The sequence below is a fragment of the Loxodonta africana genome, chromosome 7 (assembly GCF_030014295.1).
Source record: "Loxodonta africana isolate mLoxAfr1 chromosome 7, mLoxAfr1.hap2, whole genome shotgun sequence".
In the NCBI taxonomy this organism is placed as follows: Eukaryota; Metazoa; Chordata; class Mammalia; order Proboscidea; family Elephantidae; genus Loxodonta; species Loxodonta africana.
Window position 1 is genome coordinate 62050211 of NC_087348.1, and position 20244 is coordinate 62070454.

A 20244-nucleotide genomic window follows, 5' to 3' on the forward strand; every position below is an offset into this window, starting at 1 on the left:
GTTGATTCCAATTCACAGTGATCTTATGTGATAGAGCAGAACTGCCCCATAGGGTTTCCTAGGCTGTAATCTTTATGGAAGCAGGTTGCCAGGTTTTCCTTCCACAGAGCTACTGGGTGAGTTTGAACCGCTGAACTTTCAGCAGTTGAGCACTTAAACCATTGTATCACCAGAGCTCCTTAAGCTTTCTATTACTGATGGATATTTTGGTTGTTTCTGGTTTTCAGTTGATACAAATAATGCTGCAAATTGTTTGATCACAAGGAACACGAGCCCACGTTAGCAGTCGGAGCTGTCCTCACCAACCCAGCCCAAGAGGCAAAACTGAAGAGAGCCATCCAGTTGTGGAAACATGCCACTGCCCCCCCCTTGCCTTTTTTCCAACTCAAAAGCTAGACTCAAAGCATTTTTCTCCCTCTGTGATGTACAGTGCCCTTGAGAGCTGACAGAACAGGAGCAGAAGCCCGGGTCACACTCAGCCACCAGGATGTCGAAGAGGGTCTGCCACAGGAGCACAAAGATCCAGGCAGGGTGGCAGATCAGAGCTCGCCCCTCCAACAGCCAGCCTACCTCTGCAGATGGTCCCGTTCCCCACGTAACCCGGTTTGCAGGTGCAGCTGTGTCCCTGGACAGTGTTGGTGCAGATGGCATTCTCGTCACAGTTGTGCTGCCCGGTACTGCATTCATCATGCTCTGTTTGCAGGGGGAGAGAAAAGGAGATGCTTTTTCTTAACTTGCATTCACTGGTGGTGGAAAACTTAGCTGCAACTCAACCAAATAAGACTGACAATGAACACTATATACTGGATACTTGCTATGTGCCTGACATTTTCTATACCTGATATGGTTGAAGTCTCAACAACTCTAAAAGATGTGAAAGTGGCTTATGCAAGTCACATGACTGCTCCCAAAAAAAAAAAAAAAAACCCAAACCCATTGCCCTCAAGTCGATTCTGACTCATAGCGACCCTACAGGTGACTGCTGCTTTAAAGTCATTTCTTCTTCTACCTTCTGAAAGGGTTTCTGCAGAGGCTCCAAGACAGTGATTCTCAACCCAATGCAATTTTCACCCTGTCCCCTTGGAGGACATTTGACCATGCCTGAAGATAATTCTAGTTGTCATGATTTGGAGGGGGAAGTGCTACTGGCATCTAGTGAATAGGGGCCAGGGATGCTGCTGAGTACCCTAACATGCTTGGGACAGCCCCCCAAAACACAGAATTAACTGGCCCAAAACATCGATGATGCTGAAGTAGGGAAATCCCACTCAAAGGTTAAAAAGAAATAAAGAACCAAACTCATAGAAGAAAGTCTATGGCTTCTTAAGACCAAAGAAGATAAATAAAAGGAAGGTCTGACTAATATCCTTGGCAAAGGGGCATTTACTCAACGGCAATGGGTTTTATGGGTATGTTCAAAGTAGTAGCGCTGGCCACAGGGAATGGTGGTGAGTACATGATTTTGCTGTGAGTAGGAAATGGTTTCACCTTCGGGACTCTATTCAAGCGACTTCAGCAGTTTAGCCTTAATTTTCCATGCAGCCCATTTTTATAGGGTTTAGAATTCAGCTTCTGGGTTGATACATGATGTGTTCTGATACGGATACACACACACGGAAATGTATTCATACTCCCTCTCACGTACACACACACACACACACACTCAAATAGCGATGGCATCCTTAATCCATAAGAGAGGGCAGAGTGGAATAGATCTAATACTGCCAAATGGACTAAAAATGTAAAGTTAGAAACCAAGATTTCACAGCTCACTATGCTTTTTTCTCGTAATCAAGAAGTTTAAACAGACATCGAAATGACTGCTCTGTAAATAAACAATATGGGAAAGTTTATACCATTTATTCCCTTTAATATCTGCCAATATAACTTCTTAGAAATTTTCAGATAAAAAACAAGTAGGGCTATTTATATCATAAATAGGTTATAAAAGATCATATATCATAAAAAGTTATAAAAGGAAAATTTAAACCCCAGTTAGAATCCCCCTCAAAAAATAACACTAATTACAGTAAAACTAGAAATTCAGTATAGCTTGTTAAGTGAACCACTAAATAAATCAATGCACCAATCAATTGAAATATTCTCCATCTTCATTAATTTTTGTTTTAAATTTCCTCACAGGGACCTAGTAACGAGAAAGGTTAAATCCTGCAAAGTAGAGTTGTTTCAGTCACTCAACATGCAATTATATTAAAAGCAAAGTATACACACGCACCTGACTTTCAATTTAAAACCTTGGATTTTCCAAAGAAAATTTTTCTTTAGTCCTTAAGACCAGCCAAAACTGTCAGTGAGAAACGTGCACAGGTTAGCAAGCACTGAGAAGGAAAGGGAAGATTTATGATGACACTCTTCTAGTCTGTGCTAAAGTCATCACCAGTACACTCCAGAAACAGTGTAACTCCGTGGATGTCTAATCAAATTTATAGACCTATCAAGCACCTAGTATGTGCAGGTACGATACCAGATGATGCCAGGGACACTAAAAGTCTAAGAATATAGACTTATACTCTGTTTTCAATCTCCTATTTAAATCCATTTAGTAAAGAATTATTAAGTTTTCTACTGGGAATATGAGTAGATACGGTCTCTGCTCTCATGAACATTTTAATAGGGGCCACCAGACCTCAATAAGTAACTAACTGGAACACAAGGGAGAAGTGATAATTGCTCTAAGCAGGTAACCTTATATTTTATCATACAAACAGGACGTATTTTAGAGGGAAAGAGGGCTCTGCTGATAATTACGCTGGGAAAACAGGCATAACTCAGGATGACCTAAGCAAACGGGCATGTGTGGTCACTCAAGATAAGAGAAACAAAGAAAAACTGGAATGAGAGTTCATCAGACTCTATTCTGAATGAGGAAAAGAGAGAAGCCTTCTTGCAAGACGTAATATTTAAACTTTAAAGAATGGACATCGTTTTCTCAGCCAGAGTTGTCCATGAAGGGCATTCCAGGCAAATGAACAGTGTGGAGAAAGGAATGATTTTATAAAGCAACCCGAAAGTCTGGCCCATCCATACCTAATCAGTCTTGTCACCCATTGTCCTTGGAAGCAAACCCCCTTCTCTGATTCGTTGGCCAACCTACAAATGTACAAGTTCATTCCTACCTTTCTAGCTTTTTCATGTTGTTCTCCTGATGTAAAATATCTTCTTCCAGTGCAGTTGGAATAGATATGTCCCTGCCTGGTTTCAAATACCACTTCAACTCCAGGCTATTGCCATGAAGCCTTCCATACTTGCTCTCTAGACCCCATGGATTTCACCCATCTTGGAATTTCTTTAAAATTTAATAGCTTTACCTCTTTGTACATGTTATTGTTGTATGGCATTAAGTCAATTCCAACTCATAGCAAAATATAGAACAGAGTAGAACTTCCCCATAGGATTTCCTATGGGAGCAGAAATCCACATCTTTTTCCCATGGAGCTACTGAGTGGTTTGAATTGATGACCTTTTGGCTAACAGCCAAGAGTTTAACCACTGTATCACCAGGGCTCCTTCTTTGGAGATAATCGTATCAAAATATAGTATGATGTTATTTATATCATTAATGCCTTATTAAGTAACTAACTTTGAAGAGAGAAACTGGAGCAGATTTTCTACAATCCCTACATTACCTGTCAATATTTACACAACAGTATTGATCCTAGAGAGCACCATGAACTAAATACTTTACATATGTGATATTATTTAATTCTGCCAAAAATCATATGGTGAAAGCTTCCCCATTTTACAGATAAAGAAAGTGAGACAAAAACAGGTAATTAATCTTCCTATGATCACGAAACTAGTAAATGGGGTAGCTCAGATCTGTGACTTCAGAAACCTGGCCTGAGCCACACTATGACAGAGAAGTTGCAAGTAATTTGGATGTGATTGAAACTAAACCAAGAATTACATAAGAGATTCCATAACACTAAAAATGGAAGACTGTCTGTCTTTTTCCATACTGGCCCCAAATTCCCATTGAGATCTTGGATATACTTCCTGAAAAGACCTGACCTTGGCAGCAGGATCCCTGCCCCCGTATCCAAAGGACGAAGGCTACAAAACTTCCATATTTTATTATTTTTGTCATGCCAAGTTTTCAAAGTGACCAAACCTTCAGTGACAGAGGTGCTCAAAGAAGAAATGATCGCCTTCTCACAATACTAAATTCCCTCTCAACTGGTGCAGATGCTTACAAAAGTAAAAGACAGTGCTTGTGGCACGGCATAGAGGTCAAGAGTACACACTCCAGAGCCACACCACATGGGTTGGATGATCCTGGGTTTACCACTTTCTAGGTAAGTGAACCTGGGTACATTACCCAGCCTCTCTGTGCCTCAATTTTCTATTCTATAAAATGGGGATAATAGCAGCATCTGCCTCCCATATTAACTTAGTTAATCCTCACAACAACTCCCAAGAGTTAGGTACTACTAGTAGTAATACTACCACTACAACAACTACTTGTGGATGGACTTAATCATGAGATAGTGGTTAAAATCGTTTGAGTAAATGTTCTCTTTCCTCTATTGGCTGGTAGTTCAGGTAGAAAGTTATGAGCAGATAGGCATTTGTAGATAATTAAATTAGAATACCTCTTTGAAGACTCAAAGAAATATTTGCTTAGGATCAATTATGGTCCTCAAGAAACAAGACTATAGATTGGGAAAATGAAGACTGTATGTTAAGGATTGTTGATGTATGACCTGACCTTAATTACAGAATATTTGGAATATCAAACATCTAAAACAAAGGATAAAGATGGCAACAACAAGCTGTCTCTCCACTAGTAACAATAATGATGATAATAATTATTGTTATGCTGGTTTTTACTGAGCACTTATCAAGTACTGTTATTACCATCTTGTTCTTTTCTCCTTCTTTCTCCCTTCACATCCAAGGAATGGCTCAAAAGAACTCTACTAACCCATTTCTGTAACAGTGATGTGGCATCAATGTTGCTGTTGTTAGGTGCCATCAAGTTGGTTTTGACTCATAGTGACCCTATGTAAAACAGAACAAAACATTGCCTGTCTGGTCCTGTGCCATTCTCACATCCATTGCCATGTTTGAGCCGCTTTGTCAATCTATCTCATTGAGAGTCTTCCATTTCTTTGCTGACCTTCTACCTTACCAAGCATGAAGTCCTTCTCCAGAGACTGGTCCCTCCTGATAACATGTCCAAAGTACGTGAGATGAAGTTTCTCCATCTTCACTTTTATGGAGCATTCAGCTGTACTTCTTCCAAGAAAGGTTTGTTCGTTCTTCTGGTAGTCCATGGTATATTCAATATTCTTTATCTACACTGTAATTCAAAGGCATCAATTCTTCTTTGGTCTTCCTTATTCATTGTCCAGCTTTCCCATGCATATGAGGCAATTGAAAATACCATGGTTTGGGTCAGGCACACCTTAGTCTTCAAAATGACATCTTCGTATGTGACTACCTTAAAAGGTCTCTTGCAGCAGATTTGCCCAATGCAATACATCATCTGCACTGGGCATCAACAGCCACTATCAAATAACACATTGTCTTCCTTAGTGAACTAATAAGAACCCCAACAATCTACTGAAATAGTCACTTCAACTGTGGTTATGAATACCCCATGTTTGGGGTCTGGCTGGCTTGTGACTTTACCTTGTTCAAGGTAACCTCTCATGTATCTTATAAAATTGTTATAATAACCCCACTGGACTAGAAGCTGTCCTTGGCTCAAGGCCCTGGCTATGGTTATGGGCAGAATGAATATGGCAGTAGGGTTTCAAAGGAGGAGACGAGAGGTGGAAGGAAACTAGCTCCCATTCTTTCTCATTCCATCAGAGCAGTGAGAAGCAAAAGACAAAGTAGTAACTCAATCAAGTGCCCTTCTACTTGGATATATATTAAATGTGGAGATTATATTAATAATTTATACACAATATTATACATGCATATAAAAATCCTTAAGAATGTATATTATACTATTAATAGTGACTTCCACTTGGGGTGGGGGCTGGATAGAGGGCAAATGGGAGGGACTTATACTTCTTATTTTATTCACTTTGTACTTCTGAATTTTTTACAACCAATATGTATCTTTTATAACTAAACAATAGTTTTTTGTTGTTTTTTTGAGAAGAAAGAAAATGATTTCCAGATGTATCCAAGTTTGTACGGAAAAAAGGTGACAGCCCAGGATGCAAATCTCAGCACTGCCACCTATGAGGCGTTTGACAAAATATGCTCCAGTACCTGAATGTTAAAATGCAAACACGGACGCCATGACTAATGAGTAGAAAACTTGGCTTAGTCCTTGTTTCCTCAGCTCCTAAAATATTCTGGTACAGAGGTGATGCTCAAGATACATTTATGTAATGCGTGATCATAGGAGCAATTTTGTAAAGCATCTGACACCATTTTTTGTACATACTAGGTCCTCCAAAAAATGGAAGGGGCCACCACCACTATTATCATTATCATCACCTATATCATCACAGTGTGGTGTTGGCCTGTTTTCCACGAAGCCTTCCCTAATAATTCCAGAAATATTTTACTAGGAGCTCTGTTACTCTTTTCTATATCTGCTGGGGTCCTAAAACACATTTCTCCTGTATCCAAATTCAGCTTGGTCAATTGCTTGCTCTGTGACCTCAGGGTGAAAATTAATGTCTCTGAACTTCAGTGACATCACCTTCAAATGGAAGCAATAAGATTCATCTCACAGACTTCTTGGGAAGATTCACTGAGAGAGTGTGACAAAGTGTCAAGCAGCACACTGGCCAAAGAATATGGATTCAGTAAATGTTAGGTTTTTTCCACAGGGATAATGTAGAAATTCATCATTAACTTACAAAATCAGTGAAGAGCTGAACTGTGTACTAATGTTTCTGAGTTTCTTTTAAAATACCCAGTCCAATAGGAATATTCAAAACTAGAACAAAAGAGAGAAGCAAAATTGTTGTTTGACCAATGGTCACATAAGCATCCCCAAAGTGACCCTTTTGCTGAGGTCCTTTTATCTCTCTCCTGTGAAGAAGCAAGCTTATGATTCTTTTGGTTCCACAACTACCCAGAGGAACTCTAAAGAAAAGTGTCTAAAAATGAAACATGGCAAGAAAAATAATGTTGTGTTCAAGTTTTTATTTATCACAAAAGTTTGGCTTCTCCTTCAGGGATTTTTGGTATGAATGTGTTGTTCTTTGCCTTTCTGAATCAAGATAATGATGCAGAAAAATAAAGGGAACTTGGGAGAAGCGCTGTCAAAGGGGAAAAGTTTCTTTTGTTCCCCCTTTGTCAATGACTATGACTCCTTTTCCAGGAGCTCTGCGATTCAGATGACTTATTAGCTCCCATAGCAGAAGAAGATGAAATCATAGGAAAGCACAGAGTCCTGGAAATTTTCTGTTATTATTCTGCTTTTTAACACATCCTCTCAAGGAAACAAAAACCCACTGCCATTGAATTCATTCCGACTCCTAGCGACCCTATAGGACAAAGAACTGCCCCATAGGGGTTCCAAGGCTGTAAATCTTTATGAGAGCAGAGACTGCCACATCCTTCTCCTGTGCAGCAGCTGAACTTTCGGTTAGCAGCTGAGGGCTTTAATCCACTGTGCCGCCATGGCTCCTTCACGTCCCATCATTCCCACTGAATTCCTCCTCCATACCAAATCTTACAAACAATTTTTCATACCATAGTCACTAATAAGCTTTGATCTCTATACACTTACCTAGTTTTGCAACACTGGCCTCACAGGGGCAGACAGGAGGGAGGGAGGAAAGAAAGACTCAATGCTTAGGAGACACTGAGCTTCTGTTAAGGGTATGGTATAATCTGAGAACAGGTAAGGGTGACAGTTGAACAATAATTAATGTCACCAAAACGTACATGTGAAGAGTGTTGAAATGTCAAATGTTCTGTTACATATATATCTACCACAATTAAGAAAAACTAAGCTGCCTGATTTAACTCTGATGTGTCTGTCTTGTCTCTCACCAATTGGTAAACCCCTGGTATTCACGTGAGGTAATAAATATCATTTCCTCCTCTGTATCTATGGAAAATTACATTTTCCCAAGAACGGCTGCAACAGAATCTTTCGTTACACATGCTCTACTTCAATGAAACCTTGCTACTCCCCATTAAGAAGTAGAGTCCAATTAGCTTCCCCTTGAATCTAACTGACTTTAGAAATGTGCTTGTGATCGGCAGAATGCAGCAAAAATGACATTGAGTGATTTCCAAAGCTGTCAAAAGTCTGCCAGCATCTGGAATGCTTGTTCTCTGGATGCTCCATCTCAAAATATTCCCTTAGAACCCAATGGCCAAGAACACCCAGAGGCCGTGTGTACGTGCTCCAGTCCCATAGTCCCATACAAGCCAGCCTTGGAGTCATCCCGACCCAGGCACCAGACATGTGAGTGAAGAAGCCTCTAGATGATTTCATCTCACAGCTTTTTGAGTTCCCCCAGCACTTGAAGTCTTCTCAGCTGAAGCCCAGATGTCATGGAGAAATCAAGCACTTCCTGCTGCGCCCTGTCTAGATTATTAACCCACAGAATTTATGAACATAATAAAATGGTGGTTGTTTTACACCACTAAGTTTGGGGTGGTCATTATATAGCAATTGATAACCAGGACTGTTTCCCTGGCTCTGAGCCAAAGGCATGGTGTGGAGCAGGAGCTCAACATGTTTTGTGGAACAGGGTTGAAATTAAAATCAAAGCACCAGACAGCTCTGTGTTTGTTCCTGAGGCAGTCTCCAATCCTCAAAGTGAGGCTCTTCAAAGGATGGCTCACTATCTGTCACTTGCCTTATATCGTCTTATTCTGCAAAGCCTTTGGTTATCACCTAACATGGAGGGACCCTAAAATGATCCCAAAGCGGGGGGCGGGGGTGGGCAATTTTGCAGCAATCAAAATGAATTTTCATGAGCATCAGCTAAATGACTGCCCTGGGAACTGCAATGCGTATGTTGATAGCACTGCTGAAACCTATCACCAAATTCTACATCCAGTTCCCCTGGCTATTGCTATCCAACAATGTACAAATGGAGGAGGAAGTAGAAAATAACATGAAGAAAGCCAAAAGGTTATTTTATTGTATTTTTGAAGAATCTGCAGGAACCCAAGAGCATACGTAGAGGTCAGAATCAGGGCTTCTTCCCCCCTAGAGATGGAAAAGTGCAGTGATGAGAAATCTGAGCTCTGGTTAAAATCCCACCTCTGCCACATGGCTGTATGAACTTAACCAAGTTATACATAATCTTCTGCACTAGTTTCTCGTTTAATATAAAAGGATGTCATAAAGATCAAATGATACAATGTGTATCTGAAGTTATTCACGTATTTACCGTGCACCTGGGATCACCGGGCGGTGTAATTGGCTAAGTGCTCAACTGCTAGTTGAAAAGCTGGCTGTTTGAAGCCACCCAGAGGCGACCTGTTTCTGAAAGTTCACAGCCTTGAAAACCCTGTGGAGCAGTTCTACTCTGCACATATGGGGTCATGATGAGTCTGAATCAGCTTGACAGCAGCTAACAACAACAACAATCATACACCTATGATGTGCTTGCAATGTTCTCAGCACAGAAAGCAAAATGGTGGACGAATGAGATAAATTTTTCTGCCATGATGGAGCATACACTTTAGTGGGGAGACAAGCAATAAATAATTATGCAAAGAAATACGTAATATAATTTGGAGTATAGATAATTAAGATGACAAACAACAAAGCAGGGCAAAGGGATAGATAGTGATGAGGGTACTAAATTAGATAGAGAGGTCTGGGAAGGCTTGTCTGAGGACATTTAAACAAAGACCAGGATTAAATGAAGGAGTAAATCACACAACTCTCCTGGGGAAGAGCATTCGAGACAGACAGAATGCCAAGAAAGAGCCTTGAAGTGGGAAAAAAGAAGAGCCAGGAGGCCTGGGTGGCAGAAGTAGAATGAAGAAATGAAGTTACAGTAGAAAATCAGGTCTACCAGGTAGGTAGCCATGGCTCAAGTCAGCCTGGCCTTTTTTAAGTAATACGGACTGTACTCTAAGAATGGTTGGAAGCCATTGATAGGTTTCCCACCACCCTCTACATGAATTGCTTAGCACAATGCCTAGCATATTAGAGCAGAAACTCAACAAATCACTGGGTTTCCATGTTATTATGACCTAATATCAAGAAAGGACAGAAGAAACAAATTCTCACCAGCAACACCGAGTCAAATCTACACTCATACAGCAAATGATGAGGCCAGGGGGTATATGACCCGCAGGCTCCAAGTGGGGCTGATATTTCAGGTCATACACAAAAGATGTAGAAACAAGAAAAGAGATATGAAACCAGAGATGTTAGGCATGCTGTTCTCCCACAGACTATATTACTGTGTTCTTCATGGAAATCCAAGTTGGGACATAACAACACTTTTTACAAGAAAGCTTATTTGCTTGCGACTGAGTCACTGACGAAACCGTCAGCATGTTGGAATCAGGCCTTATTTCTGTCCAAGACCTGAGGACCAAGAGCTGCATGCTTCAATATGGCAGCCACTAGCCACATGTGGGAGCCTTGGTGGCGCAGTGGTTAAGAGCTTGGCTGCTAACCAAAAGGTAGGCAGTTCGAATCCACCAGCCATTCCCTGGAAATCCTATGGGGCAGTTCTGCTCTGTCCTATAGGGTCGCTATGAGTCGAAATCGACTCAACAGCAATGGGTTAGCCATATGTGGCTAACGAACCCTTAAAATACGACTAAGTCTGGATTAAGATGCACTATAAGTTAAAAAAAAAAAAAAAAATTACTGGCTCTCAAAGACTTTCTTCCAAAATGGAGAATGTAAAATATCTCATTAACGATTTTTATACTTATTACATGTTGAAATGATGTTTTAGATACACTATAAAAATATATATATATATTACATAAAAAATTATTAAAATTAAGTTCACTTATTTCTTTTTGCTTTTCTTAATGGGGTACTGGGAGCCCTGGTGACACAGTAGTTAAGAGCTCAGCTGCTAATCAAAACGTCGGCAGTTCAAATCCATTAGCCTCTCCTTGGAAATCCTATGGGGCAGCTCTACTGTGTCCTATAGGGTCACTCTGAGTCAGAATTGACTCAACTGCAATGGGCTTTTTTTTTGTTTGTTTGTTTAATGGAGCTACTAGAAAAATCTTAATTACATATGCAGTTTGCCTCATTATAGAATTATCAGACACAGAGCAGGTGCTCAGTAAATGTTGGCACGAAAAAAAGGGAGGAGCAGGAATATCAATAAGATAGAGTGGTGAATGGGGTTTATCTTAAAACCCAGGTCTGGCTGTGTGGTAACAGTTGCCTGGAGTGCTGTCTTAGAAAAGATTCAAGGTCAAACCCTAGAGAAAAGGAAAGACTACTGGAGTTACCTCATAGTATCTGTCATAGACACAAGAGGAAAACATGGCAGCCCACATACCGTGTACTGATCATTCTTGGATGGAGATGATGATAATGATAATAGCAATAATTTCTTGCGAACATATTCTATAATGGATATGTGCTGAAAATTTGCACTTCCTGTACATACAGCATCGCTATAGGATTGCTATGAGTTGGAATCGACTCGACGGCAGTGGGTTTGGTTTGTTTTGGTACATATTTCATTCACAATTTTATTTTCTTTCTTACCACAACCTTGAAAGGTAGGAATTACTACCCCCTTTATCAAAGATACAAAAACAGAAGTTCAGAGATGTTAGTTTCCTAAGCTAATAAAAAAATTCCAGGATTTGAACCCAGGGCAACATTTCTCCAAAGTTCACACTCTAATCATGACCTGCCATGAACAGGCCCTACCTCCTGAAAATAGACGTCCCAGGCATGGTGGGTTGCCAGTATGGATCTCTGTTTTCTGCCTGCTCAGATGCTTGGTGTCTGATCTATTCCTAAATTTGGATCTGCCCTTGATCCACATTTTGGATATGACATAAGGATATGAGCTGAATATATCTTGAGCCTCTTCCCTTACCTTAGAAGGTTAGTCTAGATCAGCAGTTCCAAAGTTTTGGCATGCATCATAATCATGTTTTATTAAAAAACAGACTGCTAGGCCCTACCCTTAAAGTTTCTGATTCAGTCAGGCTCGGGTGGGGACTAGGGATCTGGGTTTCTAGTAAGTTCCTAGGTGAAACTGATGCTGCTGGTTCAAAAACCACAATTTGAGAATCACTGGTCTAGATCCAGCTATCAGTTCTTTTGGTCACACATTGTGTCACCTGTGGAGTCTTTAAAAATGAACCAATGCCCAGCCCTTGACCAGATCAACTGGTGGATCCAGGCACATACATTTTTAAAATCTCCCCAGGATAGAAGTAATGGTTGAGAATCACTGAGGTACCTAGTCCTTCTGTTTAACCCTCCTTTCTAGCTCTTCCAAAAGATAAAATTAGGAAAAGATAACCAAACCTATTCTAGTCAAGGGGCCAGGCCTTAACTGACAATATGGATAGAACAACTTCATAGCTGAGTACAAGCCTGGGGGTTGATGGATGAGTACTGGGGGGAGGATGAGGGAGTCTGAAGCCACAGGACAGGCACAGCAGCAGGAGACTGAGTCCCTAGAAATGCTTCTCGGTAACCGACATTATGAGAATTCACTGGTCTGGCCGATAGAGATATTTTAATAGTAACTAAAGACCAGTATGTGTTCAGTCCCTGTCATTTGCTTCATAGCTGGAGAGTTTTCCAAGGCGAAGGATACAGATATTATAACTATCATTTGGCTCAACAGGAATGAAATTTGATGGAGTGGAAATGATCCACATCTGTGAGGCTCCCCGAGGAGGAAATCCAGTGCAGCCAGCGTCTAATCCTGAAAAATCTGCAAGGCTAAGAATTTCAAGTATAAACATTAGGAGATATTTGTTTCATAAAAGTAGGACAATTCCTAGGAATCTGAAAATCTGACATTGACTTCTCCCTTGGCAGTGCCAAAAGGGAAAACAGCTGTCTCTAAACTGTCCCTTTATTCCTGTCACTCAAAAAAAAAAATTCAGCAACTTCAAATGAAGTGACTCCTTAGCTGTGAAATTTTCTGGTGTTTGGTAACTTTGCAGCAGCACAACTCAAAACAACCCAGCAACTCCTGGCCACAGAGTTACCGAAACACTTCCATTTTAGATTTATTGGCAGAGGATATTTTTCCTCTAGAAAGGCATTTTTCCTTCCTTTTGAATGCTTCTTTACTGCTTGTGGCTATGCCAAAGATGCTGACTGGCTCTAAAATGCAAATAATTTTTTAAATATTTATTGATTTGGTTTTTTAAAACTTCTATAACAAAATGCTTTTTATTTATGCTATTCCCTCTCTATGGTCTTCATCCAGGCCTAATCCGTATCCAGTTCTTGAAAAGTTCCCCAAGTCATATCCATTTGCAGTTAGTATTAGAGGTAGTTTTATTCTTTATTTCTGATTGGCCTAAAATTATCAAAACTGCCAAACATTTCAAATTTAAATTTTTCTCTCCCCTCAATCTCTCTGAAAAGTAACCCTACCTTTTTTTTTAAGTCAACAATTTGCAACACACGGAAATTACCCCATTTACCTATCTGATCTGTACTTTTGGATTTTCATATCTTAGTAGCCAAATAACCAGTTTTTTCCCTGCACGTCCTGTTCGGAAGAAAAGGAGAAATGATAGGAAATACACTGTCAGGGTACATGTTACAGACACATTCACTTTAACCTTTTAAATGTTACAAAGGGCTATCACTCCTCAGTGATAAACGGTTTAAAAACAATGAGTTGAAAGTCCTGTGAAAACTTCAGTCGTTAAAAATTTCAAGATGTCCCACTCTGCTGTTTCTCTTTGGGTTGGAAAATATACCAATGCGTTTTGTGAGTCCTTTGCCCCAACAGGGATTTAAAACACTTCAGCCTGATGTAACCTCTGTTAACTAGACCATTTGTTTATCTAGAAAAGTGTGGCCATGACCCCTTCCTGGGCATTCTGTTTATGGTTCTGTTATAAAATCAAAACAAACCCCTACTTCATAAAGTCTCCACAGGAAACATCTATTTGAAAAATCTGTCACTACAAAATGTGCCCTTTTAACTACACCTATGAGTCAAGTGAAAAGTAAGAACATGAAAATAATACATCTATACCAACAGTGCACATTGCCATATGTTTTGAAAAATGGAAACAGTGATAGGCAATTAAAATAATAGCTTAATGTCTCCTTTTCATTTCATACACACACATATACAAACACCATACACATACTCACTTGATGTGCTACTGACCTCAATAAAAGAATACTTTAAAAATCAAGCAAGAAAAATAAATCTTCACTTTATCTTCCTGAATACCTATAGCACTGTATATTCAAAGTTCCTGATAAAAATTTGTACACTATTTAACCATTAGCATACAGTACAATGAAAGCTTTGTCATCCCATTTACTACAATTAAAACATTTTAAAACTATCACCTTTTAAAACATTCAAAACTGCCTGTTAGGAAAGATGTGATATTTATATCTTGATCAAATAAGTGATTCTTCCACTTTACCCTCAAATAAAATAGGTATCATTGGGTTTACACTAAGACATTATAAGCAAAGGTTGTAACTGAAACACACATCTCTGGGATCTGTAATAAAGAAAGATAATTATTACCACATAAATAGGAAATGAAAGTGCTATAAAAATAGAGTAGCTTAAAAGGAAAAACATAATACCTAGCACTAATCATTGAATGAACACTACCCATAAGTCAAACACTATTTCCTATAATCAAATGGTGGTTGAAGTGTTATATTTTGTCTTTTTCCATACAGCTTTGCTATATCATTTAATAGAACCTCTTGAAATATGTAAGTTAAATAATGATGAGAAGATGTATTTGAATAGTACCTCAGTCAAAAAAAAAAAAAATAGAAGTTAAAACATAATTTCATTTGCTTCTCACACAAACTCTATAAGGAAGGCCCATAACCAAAAACCCATTGCCATCAAGTCGATTCCAACTCACAGCAACCCTATAGGACAGAGTAGAACTGCCCCATAGAGTAAAACTGCCCCATAAGTTTCCAAGGAGCACCTGCTGGATTTGAACTGCTGACCTTTTGGTTAGCAGCCGTAGCACTTAACCACTATGCCACCAGGATTTCCATAAGGAAAGTAGGAAGTTACTATTGTCCTTATTTTACCTGATGATCCCACTAAGCTTCAGAAGGGGCCATGACTAACTAACCATTAAACTGAGACCATAATCCAAGTATTCTGACTTCTAATCCAAAGATTTTAACTCTAATCCACATGATAATAATAACCAATAACCAGATACCACCGAGTCAACTTCAACTCATTGCAACCCATGTGCGTCAGAGTAGAACTGTGCTCCATAGGGTTTTCAATGGCTGGTTTTTTACAAGTAGATCACCAGGCCTTTTTTCCCCCAAGGTGCCTCTAGGTGGACTTTCTGTTAGCAGTCAAGAGTGTTAACCATTTACTCCACCCAGGGACTCCAATAATAACAACAACATTAAAAAAAAAAACGTTGTTAATTCTAACTCATAGTGACCCTATAGACAGAGTAGAACTGCCCCATACGGTTTCCAAGGCTGCAATCTTTACAGAAGCAGACTGCCACATCTTTCTCCCAAGGAGCAGTTGGTACATTCGAACTGCCGACTTTGGTTAGCAGATGAGGGCTTAACCACTGGGCAACCAGGGCTCCCTAATAATAACAGTACAATAGCTAATGTTTATTGAGTCTAACCAAATGCAAGCAGAGCGCCCTATCAAGTACTTGCATCTCAAAAACACTGCAGGAAGAAAGTACTGTTGTAACACTAATTTTACCATTGAGGAAACTGAAGCATGGAAAAGTAAAGGTCAACACAGCTAGGAAGTAGTATAGTCAGCACTTGAATATGGACTTGCTTGACTACAAAATCTAATTATCCTCTCAAACTATTAATTCCTAGCTTACAACATTTTCAATACAATACCAAAATCTTCCCTTCCAGGGAGGCAGAAAAGTTTCATATCAGTAGTATTCTATCTTTTCCATTATCTACCAGAATTGCTGAAGTTCAGGAAACTAAACAGATAAGAGCTAACAATTGGGCTCTAATCTCTTCCTCCAGCTTCTGAGGATGCTTGATGAAAAATCTGACCCTTAGATGCACTTCTTGTAATATCAAGTGAGGAAATATCAAGAGAAATAAACGAAGCCCTTACTAGGGCTGTATGTATTGATTAGTGATTGAAGGGTGTCTCTGAACAAGTCAGAAATGTTTAGCATCATTTTTGCCTGCAGTTGCAGTTCAAATGGAAACTGGGCCAGCACCCCTCCCGCTATTAGGGAGTTCTCAAGGTTTTTTAAGCTGATAGTTCATAGACCCTGCGCTTTTCTGTGCTAAAGTGACCCAGACTAGGGCCAGTTCCCGTATTTTGGGTCCAAAACAAATCCCATACTGTTATGGGGCAGCAAAAGCTGTGTTCAGGTGTCTGAGGCCTTTGTGATGCTGTGGCTTGTGCAGGCTGCAGTACTGTGTCCTCCATCCTATTATAAAGCTAAGTGGGTGAAACTATTGTGTCTTGTCAACGTGGCTGACAATACAAACAGGAAACCCAGATCTGTTGTCCTACACAACCAATGACTAAGCATCTTTCCAAAGTCCAGTTTCAATCCCACTAGACATGCTGAAAGGAGCCCTGGTGGTGCAACAGTTAAGTGCTTGGTTACTAACCAAAAGGTCAGCTATTCAAACCTACCAGCTGCTCCACAGGAGAAAGATGTGGCAGTCTGCTTCCATAAAGATTTACAGCCTTGGAAACCCTATGGAGCAGTTCCACTCTGTCATACAGGGTCACTATGAGTCAGAGTCAACTCAGTGGCAAGGGGTTTGGGTTTTTTGGGGGTTTTTTTTGGTAAATATGACAAGCAAACATTTGTATTAAACTCAAACATCAACAAAAAAGCTTTCTTTTAATAGTTACAAGATTCTGTGCAGCTAAGTAACAAGACCAAAGACTCTGATCTTAACAAAGGGAAATTTATTAAAAATTAAAATATATCTATCTCAAGCACTACTCCATTGTAAGTAAAAGAGGAAGAAATGATACAAGGTCAAAAGATTTCAAAGTAATATACATTCACTTAATTTAAGAATGATGGTATAAGTTACTATAGCCCAATGGACTGAGTAGACAATCTTACTATTAGATATGCTTATAAGTATATGCTTACAGGGCTTGCCTACAGTACAGGGTTGAGAGCAGGTATAATGCTCTGATTTCTTATTTCAGGTATCATATTCTGATATCTGATTTTTAAATTCAGCAAAATGCCTTGCCAAAGAGAATGTACAATGTGTGTCAAATGAACAAAGTTAGTAAATGTAGCATTCTTCATAGTTGCTGGAGTTACCAAGTAATTATATAATAAATAAACCTAAGAATAATCAATTGGCATTGGCATAACGTGTTAGGAGCAGTTTAAAGAAGAGAGGCAAGTTAAAGATGCATATAGCAGAAGGAGACTCATACCAGTATGTTCTTTCCAGCATTATTTGCAATGGTAAAAACTAGTCAACAGAAGAAAGGATAAGTAAGCTGGGGGCAATTATGGATTACTACACAGGAATTAAAATGAATGAACTAGAGGTATATATGAACATGGATAAATCTAAACGACTTTATGCTGAGTGACAAAAGCAAGTGGCAGTTGAATAAATACAGCATGATACCACTTTTATAAAGTTAAAAAAATGCCGAAAATACTACCTTTCTTAAGGATATGTAAACACACGGTAATAGTATGAAAACATATGTGGAAATGATAAAGACCAATTCCAAGAAAGTGGTTATTTATGAATAAGGAGGAAGAAGAATGAGCTGCAGGAGGGGTATACAGGTACTTCAACACTATCTATAACTTTTCTTAAAGAAACTACACAGGGCAACATATTAAATTTCATAGGATTCAGTGATGGGTACAAACTTGTTTATTACATTATTCTTTAAATCTTTCTATATGTTTGCAGTACTCCATGAAAATATTATTAAAGGGAATAAGCTTATAGTGTCCCAGAAAGTTTATTCTGAAAGCAACTCCAGGAATATTGAAGATCATTACGGCCAAGATCACATAGCCAGAGACCCCAGAGCAGATAAGTGACAACTCAAAAACTAAAACTCAGTTTCTCTAATTTGCATATCTGCACTGTATCCACCATGCCTTATAGCATATTATGTTTAGTGTTTTAAGTTAAATTAAAAAATTTTATTCTTAATTTTAATTGGAGAAAAAAATCCCAGCTTTGTTTCTTCACTTCTGGGTAGCAGTTTTTGTAGCCTGAAGGGCTGTAAATTTCAAGACTCTGAGAATGAGTAAAAGTGACAGAAAAAATCTGCAGGGCCATCTGAAAGTCTTTACATCTCTGAGGCTGGAAGGAATCATTTCATCAAAATTGCCAACACATAGACCTGCTACGGAAGCCAAGCACATTTGTAGAGTTGTGGATAAAGAGCTGGGGTGCAGTTATTCTTAATGGAGATGACAGCCATCTGTCTCAGCCCTCAAATGTCAGCCTGAATTTTAACCAGCATCACGAGAAGCATCCCAGCCCAAGACACAGTGACTAAGCAGGAAATGCTGCTCACCTCCTTCTCCAGAATGATACTGACTGCGGAAAAAGAACACGAGCAAAAAAAAATTCCATTTGCCCTTAGATTTCTTCTGTGACTTTAGCTTTACTCTAGTTGTTCTTCCCCTAAACGAGGACACATCTATTTTTTTTTTTAATTCCAGAACATGGATTAGTTCCAAAAGGAAGAGGAAGTGAACTAACATTGATTGAGCTCTTCTGCCTGATGTTCTAGAAGTATTTCCTTATTTAAGTCTCATAACCACCCTGTGAGACAGATGATTGTCAACCCTGTTATTCAGAGAAGGAATGGGAGGTTTCAATGGTCAAAAAACATATCCAAGCTCCTGCATCTATTACATAGCAAGAAATCTACTTACAACCAATGGTTTTTCTATTACCAAATGTTTTCAAAAATCCATAAACTTTAGCACTTCATTTCCTCTCTCTGAACTTCAGTTTTTTTTTTATCCGAAAGCGGGTGGATTGGAATAGCCTATCTTAAACATTCTATGACTCTCTGAATAGAGTGATCCAGAAGGGCAGATACAGAGATAGAATTCACATAGACAAGATGGAGAGAAGAGGTCAGAAAAGAGCTTGGATCATATAAGAGTCAGTGACAAATTCCAGAGATAGTGCATGGAATTTAAAAACACACAGGCAAAAATTTGAAAGAGAAGTGTTCGTTGCTTAACAGACCAATTAATTTATTCTTTGAGATAGGCCAAGTCATCAAGGATGAATTCATTTTCTTAAGTGTTACTTTGATTTTATGCCATCTGGACTCAGAAACCTCTAAAACAAAAGCTCATTTCTTTAGCAGGTATCTCATTTACCATCTTCCACCCTTTTCTATCCAGCTACCCTTACAACCCTCCCCCCCCACCCCCCGCCACGTGTCTTTCAGTTTGTTGTACTGTGGGGGCTTGAGTGTTGCTGTGATGCTGAAACTATGCCACTGGTATTCAAATACCAGCAGGGTTACCCACAGAAGACACGTTTCAGCTGAGCTTCTAGACTAAGACAGACTAGGAAAAAGGGCCCGGCAGCCTACTTCTGAAAAGAGTTAGCCAGTGTAAACCTTATGAATAGCAGTGGAACATTGTCTGATATAGTGCTGGAGGATGAGCCCCCCGGGCTGGAAGGCACTCAAAAGAGACTGGGGAAGAGGTGCCTCCTCAAAGTAGAGTCGTCCTTAATAACTTGAAGCACTCACTGATGAAGATCAAAGACCACAGCCTTCAGTATGGATTACACCTCAACATAAAGAAAACAAAAATCCTCACAACTGGACCAATAAGCCACATCATGATAAACAGAGAAAAGATTGAAGTTGTCAGGGATTTCATTTTACTTGGATCCACAATCAACAGCCATGGAAGCAGCAATCAGGAAATCAAAAGACGCATCGCACTGGGTAAATCTTCTGCAAAGGACCTCTTTAAAGTGTTGAAAAGCAAAGATGTCAGCTTGAAGACTAAGGTGCACCTGACCCAAGCCATGGTATTTTCAATTGCATCATATGCATGTGAAAGCAGGACAATGAATAAGGAAGACCAAAGAAGAACTGACGCCTTTGAATTGTTGAAGAATACTGAATATACCATGGA

The 20244-nt window shown here is 39.4% G+C and overlaps 1 protein-coding gene across 1 annotated transcript in view; it reads right to left on the reverse strand.

The window, feature by feature from the left end:
* Positions 1-468: 468 nt before the first annotated feature.
* The window catches only part of NELL1 (neural EGFL like 1), a 299325-nt gene continuing 279549 nt past the window's right edge, over positions 469-20244 (reverse strand). The window contains exon 4 of the mRNA XM_010592184.3: positions 469-693. Coding sequence (XP_010590486.2) covers positions 476-693 — 218 coding nt within the window. The 3' untranslated portion in view covers positions 469-475. The remainder of the gene's footprint in view (positions 694-20244) is intronic.